At 41.3% G+C, this 13,792-nt stretch overlaps 2 protein-coding genes across 2 annotated transcripts; both read left to right on the top strand.

The window, feature by feature from the left end:
* Positions 1 to 4,939: 4,939 nt before the first annotated feature.
* Positions 4,940 to 8,973, top strand: LOC114518351 (trichohyalin-like). Its single transcript, XM_028538330.1, is given in 5 exon segments — positions 4,940 to 5,087; positions 5,134 to 7,086; positions 7,131 to 7,560; positions 7,562 to 7,773; positions 7,826 to 8,973. Coding segments are annotated over 5 exon segments (3,891 nt in total).
* Positions 8,974 to 9,459: 486 nt separating this feature from the next.
* LOC114518471 lies at positions 9,460 to 11,687 on the top strand. Its single transcript, XM_028538469.1, has one exon. The coding sequence runs from the start codon at positions 9,591 to 9,593 to the stop codon at positions 11,574 to 11,576; it is 1,986 nt and encodes a 661-aa protein (XP_028394270.1). The 5' UTR covers positions 9,460 to 9,590; the 3' UTR covers positions 11,577 to 11,687.
* The last annotated feature ends 2,105 nt before the right edge of the window (positions 11,688 to 13,792 follow it).

Below are 13,792 nucleotides of genomic sequence, written 5' to 3'. Positions count from 1 at the left end.
CAATCATAACATTTAGTCCAAAATCGTCTACCACTTCAAGTTCTTTTCTATAGAAAGGTGATCTAGATCCCCTTACACTCGCATGTACCGATCTTAGAATTTCGAAAGAGATTCTGGTTCTCAACCAAGCTATGACAACTGCATAACGTTCATGGTCTCTTTCTGCTAATTTCTGCGCCAGCTGAGTAAGAAACTTGTGGCATTCAGACCCCATTCCGCCATTGGTTCCGAAAACAAGTGGGGTAAAGGAGCCCATTTCAACATCTAAAACTCTCTGTTGGTATTTTCTCTTCTTTTCGTTTTCCTTAAAAATGTTCTGGGTTGGCCGGCCTTGGTTACATCGGGAGTTTACATGCGTTACTCTTACGTCAAAAAATGCAGTAGCTCCACGTAGCCAGAAACCGTCCGCCTTGATGTCCAATCTCGCTTCGGGACTTATATTGGCCGATCTCAAGTCAAATCTCTTATTATCAAGGGGTTGAAGATGAGGCTCAATTTCCACATTCTTACACACTTTATCCAGTTGCGCTGTTAGCAAATTACGGATTCCATCGTGCCTTTGTGCCACGAACCCACCTTTTTTACAAGAAAGGGCATGATTGATGTTAAAGCGATCTCCACACGCACAATGACTTGGTAAATCGTTCAAAGTTAAATTGTATCTCATTTGTAACGAGTCTCTGAATTCTTGCTGATTGAGGGCTAGACCTTGATCTTTGAGTGGAATCGCATTTAGCCAGGAACTCGCTCCTTTGTCTTGGGATTGCTTTACCAAGAACAGTAGGTCTGGAGAAAGTGTTGCATCAATGTTATCCATTCTTGACTGAATAATTTCCGCTTTGTTTGCTTGCTGCATTCGCTTCAGATCATCTATAGACTGCTCTATCGGTTCCAGAGCCTCATTCTGCCGTTTAATTGAATTTACATGTTGATTAGTAAATAATTTTGAGGCTGCATATTGCAAAGGAGCTTCTATTCTCAAATTCGGTACGCCTAATCCCCCTTGAGCTAACGTTAGGGTCACAAGTTCACGAAGTTCACTCGCAAGGGGTTCTTCTTGACCAAAAAATTGTGGTAAGAGAATGTCATTCAATGTTTCATGTATCGATTCTACGTACTCTTCGAAGGCCTCAATTGTTCGCATGAAGTAGGTAAATTTTGATTTGTATGCTTTCGTAAGGGCAATGTAGGCTGCATGAGGCTGGCTTTTCGATTTCCGTCAGTGATGAGATATCTTGTACCCATCCTTGAATTTTTTCTTTACAATACTCATCTATATATTCTTTTGATCCTATAACAGCACCCAAATAGCGTTTTCCTTCTGTTGTAATTTTAACTTCTTCTCCAGAGATCTGCTCTGCTTGTTTGGCCAGTTCTTGCGTCTTCACTATCAGCCAACACTTTGGACCATTTACTAGATCGCCGTATTTCTTTCCTTGCTCTTCCAAATGCTTATACCAATTATAAAATGTGCCAATCTTCCTCCTCCGCTGAGTCATCAACCAGCCATATTTGTTTGATTTCTGGTATGTTCAATTTCAAAGTTTGAATCATTATAGCTGTGTTAATTGAGTACCAGGACATAGCTAGAGGATCCCCTTGGGTGGTACCTTCTTGCGACAAAATCTCACCTCCCCCACATATGAATAGCCTGGAGGGGCATCTGTAGGTGTTAATGATGTATATGGACATTCTGTTGCAGGTTATTCAAAGATTGTGCAATGTTACCGCTGTATTCATTTGGTTAAAAGCATTGGTCGCATCAATTAATAGGATTCCATCAGTCCCTTCTTCCTCAAAAACATGGTTCATGGCATGTATTGCTGCCTCGGCCCCAGCACTGTATCCTGCACAAACTTGCAATGGCCCCGCTGCTTCCCTTATCTATGCTCTCAAGAATAAAGTTACTGTCTTACCGATTATTCTTCGCAGCACTTCCCCCACTCCAATTGGTCGAATTCCAGGATGTTTATCTAGTGGAATTAGCCTACAGGATGTGTAGCTTTTTAACAGGGATGGATGGTAGGCATAATTTCAACAGATTTTTGGTCATCGTTGATATTTCTCTCTCTTAAGATCTTACCTTCGTTACTGAAATTCTTTGAGCATAAAATTCGTCGGTATATGTCTGCGTCCATACAGACGGTCCAGCTGAGCCCTTAGCTGCGTCATAAATCATCTGCTCATTGATGAGGTCGAAAATATTGGACGCGATTCGATCTACGGGACCATTTAGGAGGCATTCGTCCTCTACATCACTGGCTGCCGGGTGTTTCTCTTTCAAAGCTTCGAAAGTTTCCGGCGAAAGATATAGTAAACCCGGGGAGCTTTCTTTATCCAGAAATTTAATCGCCGCGGATAGTTTTCCTTGCATTAGCAATCTGGCGGAAACTCTGGAGATATCATTTACTGTGCGGGGTTCTCTTGATGATAAGAATCGATCTTGTATAAATCTCACTTCTTTCATTAGTAGATTCAAGTCCCCTTGCTTCCATAGGGTTAATCTTCGTTTTATCGCCGTGCTGTGTTCTTTTGCTCTTTGATGTTGCCGAGGGCTTTTGGAGAATCAAAGATGGAAAGCACCATAAAGGCTTTCAATGCAATCGAATTGAGATCAGAATTGGAATTGAATTGCTTTAGCCAATAAGTCAACTCTGCAATGAAATCTTTTCCCGATCTGCCGGAGGGTATATTAAAAAATGTTCCTTCTAAAATGGACGATTTCGTCAAAGATTTTACTAATCTGATCGCATAAACTTTGTTGACTAATAGAACCCCACATTTTTTCTTTGATTTCAGACGCCATAACATCCAATTCAGGTAGATTTGGCTTATTATTTGCATTTCCTGTGTCATTATATTTTGGTTCCAGTGGTGTCACAGGGAACGATTTGGAATGCGAACATTATTGTGCTCTGTGCTAATTTCCGTTGTATGGCTTTGTTCCGATTCCATCAGTCCCAGAGGGGATTTGTAAAGCGCATTCTCCGTGTCCATGCAAATTTTTGCAGCTTTACCGTTGCAGAGGCGTTACTGCAGTTTCCCCTTTGCTTTCTCAGGATTTATTTTCGCATGTCCTAATTTCTCGATATTTGAACTATCTATTAGAATTGCTTGCTGTGCGGGGTGTTGAAAGGCGACGGTAGCCGACTCGTTCTCCATACAGCTTGATTTTATTTTGAGCTTAGAGCATTTTCGAAGCTTACATATCTGATGACTTGTCTTTTTATTCAAACAACAATTACACTCGCCACAATTTATTTTCCTCAGGCACGAATCGCAGCTACCACATTTTCTCCTTCTTTTCTTAACAACACCTTGCTCTAAATCGACTATATGCCTCGCTGTCCCATGTTGACCGCCGAAGTTTGTTCATGACTCTCAACGTTCATTTGATCTAGACTTTCTACATTCGTCGTAACTGGATCGTAATTTTCGATTGTAGAAACATCGGTAATATTTTCTACATCATTTTCTACTAGTTGTATCAAATGTTCAGCGAAATCACAAGAATTTTGTCTGATATTTTTTGAAATCGCAGAGCCCAAAATTTCATGACGGTCTGCCAGAAGTGACCACAAAAAAGAAGGGTCAAGAAAGGAAAGATGACAACCGAAAACCCTCAGAAGAGAAGAGCACACAACGCCACAACATCTCATTAAAAATGTCTAGTATATATGTGAAATAGCTCAGTGTGTTGATTGTGGGAATGTTCCACATGGGCACTGAAATCTTAACCATGACCATATTAGTTCACTGGGACTGCGTGGCGTTTTTTGCTATTCTATTTGCGTTTGATCATTTGGCATTTGCAATAGCATTTAGATTTGTTAAAAAAAAAGCAAAGTGAAAAATGGAAAATTTCGTTTTGGCGGATAGTGTATATATAGCGAACGTACCGGAACGTCCATAACGAGTACGTACAAGTCGCAGATGTAGTAAATTACGCGGACCTACAAAACATCCAGGTGGTTACATCGTATGTATACTTGTGAACTTTGAATTAATTTTTCATCAAGCCTTGGACATAATTAAGCCCTTTTTTTCAAGCAGCTAATTACCGAAACTTTCCAACAGTTACACGAAATTCTCCCTCGAAACCCAATAGAAAATAATCTTTTCTTTCAGGTCGTGACGAAAACATTTTTTTCCCGATGCAAAAATCGAACCACCACCAACTTACAAGTTGCTACACCATTGTCGTTACCCTGCGACTATTCGCGTCTTTCGATACTAAGTGGTGTTTTTTATCTTACTTAAATCTTTCTTTTTAAGAGGCTTTTGAAAAAAATTTGTCCAGCATTCGAACCACTACCAAAATAAACACGAGAACACCAAATTCTCCGTTGAAACCCAACAAAAAAGGAGTAAGTCTATTTTGACGAATTTTTCAACTGTTCAAAAACTGTCTTAAACCGCTAAAAAAAAAAACGGCTTCGTAAGACTAATAGCTTTCATTTTAGAGCATATTTGGTTGCTTTTTGGAACTATGAAAAGGTCGTCGTCAATTTTGAGTAAAATGGTAAGGCTTACCCCTTACAATTTTGGTCAATTTTGTAAGGCTTACCCCTTACAATTTTGGTCAATTTTGACAAGTTTTTGAGTTTGAGATGGGTGACCACGCTTTGGTTATGATGTCAATTATTTATATAACAAAAGCATGTTGGGAAAAAAAAAATGTTGGGAAAATGTTGGAAAAATGTTGGGGAGATGTTGGGGAAATGTTATGGAGATGTTGGGGAGATGTTAGGGAGATGTGGGGAAATGTGGAGGAGATGTTGGGAAAATGTTGGGAAATTGTTAAGAAAATGTTAGGAAAATGTTGGGAAAATGATGGGAAAATGTTGGGAAAATGTTGGGAAAATGTTGGGAAAATGTTGGGAAAATGTTGGGAAGATATTGGAAGAAAGTGTGAAAAGTTTTGGAAAATGTTGGGAAAATGTTGGGAAAATGTTGGGAAAATGGTGGGAAAATGTTAGGAAAATGTTGGAAAAATGTTGGAAAAAAGTTGGAAAAAAGTTGGGGAAAAGTTGGGGAAATAGTGGGAAAAGAGTGGTGTAAAGATTGGGAAGATATTGGAAGAAAGTGTGAAAAGTTTTGGAAAAAGTGGGGAAAAATATTGGTAAAATTGAGGGGAAAGGTTGGAAAAATGTTGGAGGGAAATTGAGGAAGGGAGGAAAGGGGAGAGGAAGGAAGACAGGACAGAGAAGGAAGAAAAGGGAGGGGAAGGAGGGAAGAGGGAGGGAAGGAGAAGAGAGGAAGAAGAAGGAGGAGAAGGAAGAGGAGGAGAAAGAGGGGAAGAAAGAAGAGGAGAGGAGAGGAGAGGGAAGAAGGGGGAAGGAAGGGAAGGGAGGGAGAGGGGGAGGAAGAAGGGAGAGAGAAAGGGGAGGGGAGAGAGGAAAGAGGGGAGGAAGGAGGAGAAAGAAAGGGAAGGGAGGAAGAGAGAGAAGGAGAAGAAAAGGGGGAGGAAAGGAAGGGAAGAAAAAAAAGAGGGGGAAAAAAAGGGAAGGGGAAGAAGAAAAAAGGGGAGAAAGGGAGCAAAAAGAGGAGAGAAGGAAGGGGGGAAAAGAAAAGGGAGAAGAAAAAGAGAGAGAGAAAAAAGGGGAGGGGAGGAAAGGAAAGGAAAGGAAAAGGGAAGGAAAAAAGCAGAGGGGAAGAGAGAAAAGGAGGGAAAAGGGGGGGAGGAAAGAAAAGGAGAGAAGAGGAGAAAAAGAGAAGAGAGGAAGGGAAAAGAGGGGGGAAAAGGAGAGGAGAGGAGGAAAAAAGGAAGAGGAAAGGAAAAGGGGGAGGAGAAGAGGGGGAGAAAGAAGGGGAGGAAAGGGGGAGAGGAGGAGAGGGGGAGAGAAAGAAGAAGAAGGGAGAGGAAGGAGAAGGAGAGGGGAGGAAAAAAGAAGGAGAGGAAAGGAGAAGGAAGGGAGAAGGAAGGAGGAAGGAAAGGAAAAGGAAAAGGGAGAAGAGGGGAGAGAAGGGGGGAAGAGGAAAGAAGGGAGGGAAAAAAAGGAGGGGGGAAAGAAGAGAAAGAGGAGAGAGGGAGAAGAAAGGGAGGAAGAAAAAAGGGGAAAGGGAGGGAGAGGAGAGAAAAAAGAAAGGAGAGGGGAGGGGAAAAAAAGGGGGGGGAGGAGGAGAAAAAAAGGGAGGAGAAAAAGGGAAAGAGAGAAAAAGAGAAAGGGGAGGAAAGAAAAAGGGGGGAGAGGAAAAGAAGAGAAAGGGGGGGAAAGAGAAGAGGGGAGGAGAAGAAAAAAGAAGGGGGAAAAAAAAGAAGGGGGAGAAAAAAAGAGAAAGGGGGGAGGAAAAAAGAAGGGAGGAGAGAAAAAAAAGAGGAGGAGAGAAAAAAAAGGGAGGAAAAAAAAAGGGGAGGAAAAAAAAAGGGGAGAGGAAGGGGAGGGGAAAGAGAAAAGGAGGGGGAAGGGGAAGGGAAGAGGAGGGAGAGGGAAAAAGGGAAGAGGAGGGAAAGGAAAGAGGAGGGAAGGGGAAAAGGAAAAGAAGAGGGAAGGAAAAAAGGGAAGGAAAGAGGAGGGAAAGGAGAAGGAAAGAGGAGGGAGGGGAAAAAGAAGAGGAGGGAAAGAAGAAAGAGAAAGGAAGAGGAAGGGGAGGGGGAAAGAAGAGGAAAAGGGGAAAAGAAAAGAGGGGGAAAAGGAAGGAAGGAAGAGGGGAGAGGGAAGGGGAAAAAAAAGGAAGGAGAGGGGAAGGAAAAGGAGGGAAGAAGAAAAGGGGAGAAAAGGAGGGGGAGGGAAGAGAGAGAAGAGGGAAGGGGGGAAGGGAAAGGGGAGGGGAGAAGAGGGAAGGGGGGAAGGAAGGGAGAGGGGAAGAGGAGAGAAAAGGGAAAAGGGGGGAAGGGGAGAGGGAGAGGAGGGGAGAGAAAAGGAGAGGGAGGAGGGAAGGGAAGGGGGGAAGGGAAAGGAAGGGAGAGGAGAGAGGAAGGAAAAAAACAAGGGAGGGAGGGAGGGAAAAGAAAGGGAAGGAAAAGGGAGGAGGAAGAAGGGGAGAAAGAGGGGGAAGAAAAAAAGGGAAAGAAAAGGGGAGGAAAAAAGGGGGAGAAAAAAGGGGGGAAGAAAAGGGGGAGGGAGGAGGAGGAAAAAGAAAGGAAAAGAAAAAAAGGGGGAGAAGAAGGGGGAAAAGGAGAGAAAAAGAGGGGAAAGAGGGGAGGAAAGAAAAGGAGAGAGAAAGGGAGGAAGAAAAAAAAGAGAAGAAAGAGAGGGGAAGAGAAGAAAGAAAAACGAAGGGAAGGGAAAAAAGAAAAGAAAGAAGGGGGGAGGAAAGAGGGGAAGAAAAAAAAAGGGGTGGGAGAGAGAGAGGAAGAAAAGAGGGGAAAAGAAAAGGGGAGAAAAAAAGAAGGGGAGGAGAAAAAAGAAAGGGGGAGGAAAAAAAAGAGGGGAGAAAAAAAAAGGGGGGGGAAGAAAAAGAGGGGAGGGTTAGGGGAGAAGGAGAGGGGAGGAAAAGGAAGGGGGAAAGAAGGGAGGAGGGAGAAAGGAAGAGAAAGGAAAGGAGAAGAGAGAGGGAAAAGAGAAAGGAAGAGAAAGGAAAGGAGAAGAGAGAGGGAAAAGAGAAAGGAAGGGAAAGGAAAGGAGAAGAGAGAGGGAAAGGAGAAAGGAAGGGAAAGGAAGGGAGAAGAGAGAGGGAAAAGAGAAAGGAAGGGAAAGGAAAGGAGAAGAGAGAGGGAAAAGAGAAAGGAAGGGAAAGGAAAGGAGAGGGGAAGGGAAGAGGAGGGAGGGGGAAAAAAGGAAGGAGAGGAGAGGGAGAGGGAAAGAAGAAAAAGAGGAAAGAAGAAGGGGAAGAGGGGAAAAAAGAGGAAAGGGAAAAAAGAGGGGGGGAGAGGGGGAGAAAGGGGGAAAGAGGGGAAGGAAAGAGAAAGAGGAGAGAAGGGGAAAGGAAAGAGGGAGAGGGGGAAGAGAGGAAAGGGAAGAGGGGAGGGGAAAGAGAAGAAAAGGGAGGGGGAAAGAGGGAGAGGGGGAAGAGAGGAAAGGGAAAAGGGGAGGGGAAAGAGAAGAAAAGGGAGGGGAAAGAGGAAAGAGGAGGGAGAGGGGGAAGAAAAAGAAGAGGGAGAGGGGGAAAGAAAAAGGAGAGGGAAGGGGGGAAGAAGAGGAGAGAGAGAAGGGGAAAGGAAAGGAGAAGGGAAAGGAAAAGAAAAGAGGAGGGAGGGAAAAAAGGAGAGAAGGGAAAGAGGAAAAGGAAAGGAAGAGGAAGGGGAAGGGAAGAGAAGAGGGAAAGGGGAAGGGGGGAAAAAAGAGGGGGAAAAAAGGGAAGGGAAAAGACAAAAGGAGAGGGGAAGGAAAAGGAGGGAAGGGGAGAAGGGGAGGGGGAGGGAAAGGAGAGAAGAGGGAAGGAAGAAAAGAGAAGAGAAAGGGAAAGGAAGGAAAAGGGAAGGGGGAAAAGGGAAGGAGAAGGAAAGAAAAGAAAAAGGAAGGGAGAAAAGGAAAGGAAAGGGGAAGAGGAGAGAGAAGGGAAGAGGGGGAGGGGGAGAGGGAAAGGAGGGGAGAGAAAAGGAGAGGGAGGAAGGAAGGGAAGGGGAGAAGGGAGGGAAAGGAAGGGAGAGGAAAGAGGAAGGAAAAAAAAGGGAGGGGAAAGAAAGGGAAGGAAAAGGGAGGAGGAAAAAGGGGAGAAAGAAGGGGAGGAAAAGAAGGGAAAAAAAAGGGGGAAAAAAAGAGGAAAAAAAAGGGGAAGAAAAAAGGGAGAAAAAAAGGGGAGAAAAAAAGGGGGAGAAAAAAGGGGGAGGAAAAAGGAAGGAAAAAAACAGGGGAGAAAAAAAGAGAAAAAAAAGAGAAGAAAAGGGGGGAAAGAGAGGGGGGAGGAGGAGGGGGAGAGGGGAGGGAAGAGGGGAGAGGAAGGGAGAGGGGGGAGGAGGGAGAGGAAAAAGGAGAGAAGAGAGGAGGAGAGAAAATTACGGGTCTCAGAGGCGAAAAACGGTCAGCCTTAGGGTTGGGGTTTGCCATGGGGTCAAGGGTTTGCCATAGGGTTGGTTTTTTTTCTTTTTAAATTTTTGGGAGTTTAAAAGGTTTTCTAGGGACATGAAGGGTTGTTTTAGGCTACAAAAAATATTTTCTTAATTTTAAACATTTTTTCAGATTTGTTCGAGCAAATTAAAATTTTGGATTTTTTTAGGGTAAGGGTTAGGGTTAGCTAAGGTAAAATTTAAATTACGATTTTAGAAGTTTAAAGGGTTTTGTAGGGACATAGAGGGTAGTTTTAAGATAAATATAATATTCTTTTTATTTTAAAAATTTTTTCAGATTTTTTTGAGGCATTTAAAATTTTGGATTTTTTTATGGTAAGGGTTAGGGTTAGGGATAGCTAAATTTGATTTCTTAAATTTTTAGGGTTTGAAAGGGTTTGCTAGGGTTATAAAGGGATGTTTAGGGATAATCAGAGTTTTTTATTAATTATGAAAATTTTTTCAGATTTGTTCGAGAACTTTTTAAATTTTTGGTATAACCCTAGGGTTAGGGTTAGGGTTAGGGTTAGGGTTAGGGTTAGGGTTAGGGTTAGGGTTAGGGTTAGGGTTAGGGTTAGGGTTAGGGTTAGGGTTAGGGTTAAAAGAATATGTCAGTGTTATTAATGACAACTTTTTTATTTTTAGTCTGGATTTTACAAAAATGGAATCTTTAGCTCACATCAAACGAGACAATCAGACTTATTACTGCTTCATAGACGTGTGCGAAAAGATTTTCACAGACACTCCAAAAAGCACCGTTAGAAACTGGCTAAAGTCCCTAAACATCTCGACAACACCCTGTGCCACTTTGGAAGAGAGAATTCACTTTCGTCGACGCAATGCTTCTTTGGGTGCTACGTTTAGCCTTATTCGAGATGAAGACTTGACCCGTTTGATGGCATATCGCAGTGAAGGTGCGAGAAAGCGAGCCAGACTTTCTCACAGTAGTTCTGCCACAATTCTCGACGCTGCTGATGTCGCCAGTCCGAGCCTCGCGACCACAGACAATCCAATTGTGTCTTACAATCTCAGCGTCGAGTCAGACAGCGATGAACAAGAACCACCTGTAGAAAAGAAATTTAAAGATGAAACGACGTCGCCGAAAAGAAATACGTATACCATCGCATTAGACAGCGCGCCTGAAAGATTGAAGAATGAGGTAAAAGACTTGCGCCATTTCTACCTAAAAGCATTGAACCACCATCGTGCTGGGCCGCCGTTTTCAAAAACGACCGTCGACAAAATGGTTGAAAGAGCCATGAGCTTTATGTACTTCTGCTTGAACGTGAAAAACATTGCCATGTTAACCTTAGATCTATTTAACAATATCGAACTCTATACTAGTTACGTAGAATATTTAAAAGGGACCCGAAATCTTAAACCCTCAACTATAGTTGCGCATCTTATAATCGGTATAAACGTTTTGAAATTTAATTTGGCAAACTTTCAACCGAATTCGCCCGACTCGGAGAATGCATCGCGAACCATTTCAGCTTTACAATCATTTCAGCGACACTTTCAGCACGAAAGCAGCATGATATCAAAACTTCATAAGGAGGGTTTTACGAGCAAGGCAACTCAGCAGTTTTATTTCGCGCACGTTTTAGAAACTCTTCGTAACATACGCGATAAGTATTTGGAAACGCATGGCTTGGAAAAAAGTAGGCACTTGCATGATTTTGTACTCTTGGCAACTTACTTAAGAGCCATTCCTGGCAGGTCGAAAGAATTAAGGACCATGAAATTGCATATCGAAGCGGACTGCGGAACTTTCGATTTCACTTCGGTGGATGGCGGTAATTTTATCGTATTTCAAGAGGGCAATAGCGTTGTAATCGTGCAATTTGATTTCAAAACATCAAAAAGTATTGGGCCGACCAGAATCGATGTTTCCGATGACGAAGATCTGGTGTATTACTTGCAATTATATACTAAGGCAAGGCCATCTTTACTGCTCGGCAAGTCGCATGATTTCTTCTTTCTCAACAAGCGAGGCGCGCCTTTTGATAGCAGCAGTTCAATTGCGAGGTACATTGGCGATATTTTCATGCGCGAGGTTTCCATTCGAGCGAGCACTAATGCGTTAAGGCATGCTATCATCACATATTTCAGCACTTTGGACGACTCCAAAGATATAAATGTTAGAAAAAGTCTTGCGCTTTTAATGAAGCATTCGGTCCGATATCAGGAAAGCACGTATAACGATTTAACACACCACGAGAAAACGCAAAAAGGCCGAGAAGTTATCAGGGAAAAAATTGCGTCAAATATCTTCGGTGAAGCGGATTTTATTGCATTGCCTGACGAAAGCGATTGCCAAAATGATTCCGGGGACGAATTGTTACCAGCTGTCGGTGACATTGTAGCACTGCTTGATCCAGTTTCCACCAAAAATCACATTTCCTTTTTCATAGCAAAAGTCGCGAGATTCACGCAAAACAAGCAGCAAGCGCATTTAATTAGCATGGAGCTTTTGCCGGATTCCACAAATTTGTATAGACTGAAACCAGGCAGAACTTGGAAAGAGTCGGTTAAGGCGTTGGTTTTTCCTATAGACATCGTTTATAATGCGACAAGCAAAGCATACGAGTTGCGCACGCTCTCTGATGATATATTCGACATTGTTCATGGTACGTCGAAAAAGTAAAATCCAGAAATATATCGAGCATGAAAAAGTCAAAATTTACTAGAGGGTTCCGTTGTAATTAATATTCTTGTTCTGTTATAATCATCAGTATTCACTTGTTCAGATTTTGTTGGGATTTTAAATAAATATATGTATTCAAAAACTACATGTTGTGTCAAATTTGAGTTCTCTCACTGAGCTTACCCCATTTATCAGTTTACCCATAAAAGTTTGCATGAGGAATATTTTTTGTTTTGATTTTATATTCACTTTTATACCTACCTGTACAATTGATACCTAATAGACCTTTTCGGTAATCTATGTGGAAAGATGCGAAACATCCGTCTGCTATATGGGACGCCCGGACGCCTTGTTCTCGTGTTAGGCTTATTTCCAGAATTCGTTGGTCAAACTAAAAATCTTTTTCATGCATGTGTTGAAGAAGGATGTTTTGCACCTTTCGATATGGCTCGTGAGGATAAAACTTTAAATCCATTCCATTTAAGGTGGTTCTAAATTTAAAACTTTGTGTCGTCAAATTGCTGTGACGTATCACCGAAAAGTTCTATTCTATCACTCCATCTTTACGATATAGATCAGATAGCTGAGCCCGATATAATGCATTGCGGACAGCGGCTTAGTTACGCGCATGCGGGCATTAACAGATTTCGCAAAACACGAGTTTCATTGATGAAAATATTAACAATTATTTGCAAATATATGCTGTATAACTTCTTTAAATCTCGAATATGGATGTTTATATGAACTTTGAAGGCTGAAGTATTGTTTAGAATCATCGATTCGTCAAGTTCACTCCAAAGAATGGACGAGCACGAGGGTTTGCGTGCCATCAATAAACCACTTGAAAAGCACTTAAAAACCTCCTGTATTAAAAGCAATTGTCATGTGAGTTTTTTTTAAATTTTAATACTCGTACTTGCAACAGAGCCTTAAATAGGCAAGTTTGTCTTCGGCAGGCGTGCTATCACCGGTTTAAAATACTATTTCTTAAGATACTTCCTATTTTGAATGAATGGGTATTTTTATTAATAAATGAATGGGATTGTTTCAGCCATTGTCATTATTTTTTTATTGTTGTTTAATCTTTCCAAAAGTGTCTAAAGAAAGACAGTTAATTGATAGTTAAGTTAAAATACTTATTGCACACAAGTAATTTATTGCTAAGGAGGTATTAGAGAAAGACAGTTCTTTGATCCAATTATGATCAGTATACTGGTAATCTATTGCCAACTTACTGAATGCCTGAAGTTCTCAGTTCTGCATGACATATGGGCATATATGACATACATAGCAGATATATTGATTGAATAAACCTTTCGACATGTACACGACAAGCTATGTATATATAGTATGTGGTTAATGCAATGTATTCAATTGAGTTCCATGATGAAAACTTGTGTGTCAATCAGTGCTAGGAAACTGCAGATATGTGACATTCATTTATCGAATTATAATACTTGCACACAAGTAATCTATTGCTAAGGACGTATTGTATAGGTGGATATGTAGCAATATTCTGTAGAAGATCATCCAGCAAATTATCTTCGATAAGGGATAGAACTACATATTAAAATAAACCATTAATTTTTTGGTCTGTTTAGAGGACTTGTTTGTTGTCTTTGGAATTTTTGGACAATGCCCTGTCATATAATTGTAATTCCTTGATGTTGCTATCTGTGCATGGTGTTGTTCAATATTAGCAATAAAAGATACTCTATTCTCTAGACCTTGAGTGAAGGCGTTCCATTTGTTGTGCCTTTAAATTCTGTTTTTAGAGCAATTGTTGTAAGAAAACATTTACATTTTTTTAATATCTCAGCAAAATATTGTATCCGTGTTTACTGACTCTAATGGTTTTGATTCCAACGCAAGGGACTTGTTTGGTATGCCTCACCTCAGAGTTTGATTTTATAGAATATTTTAAGTTTGTATATAGATTTGGAACAATACAGTATTCGAACAGGTTCGTGCAACAGACAGTTAAAAAATGTAAATTATAATGAAACTGTGACCTCAACTGCTGGAAATAATTCAGCTAATTCAATATGGTTGTCATGGGCAATAGTCAAATGTAAAATAGTTGGAATATTCATAGTTTTAAGTAGGTTTAAACCACTCAGAAGCCTTGTGGACATATATAAATCCGTCAAAAAAAACAAAAAACAAAAACGTTTCAGATAACAGATAACTAACAAATATATAGATAACAATTCCAA

This window comes from Dendronephthya gigantea, unplaced genomic scaffold, assembly GCF_004324835.1.
Source record: "Dendronephthya gigantea isolate DGI-Jeju-01 unplaced genomic scaffold, DenGig_1.0 000010F, whole genome shotgun sequence".
Lineage (NCBI taxonomy): Eukaryota > Metazoa > Cnidaria > Anthozoa > Malacalcyonacea > Nephtheidae > Dendronephthya > Dendronephthya gigantea.
The sequence above is the reverse complement of the archived record's forward strand: the minus strand, read 5'-3'. Positions and strand labels throughout refer to the sequence as shown.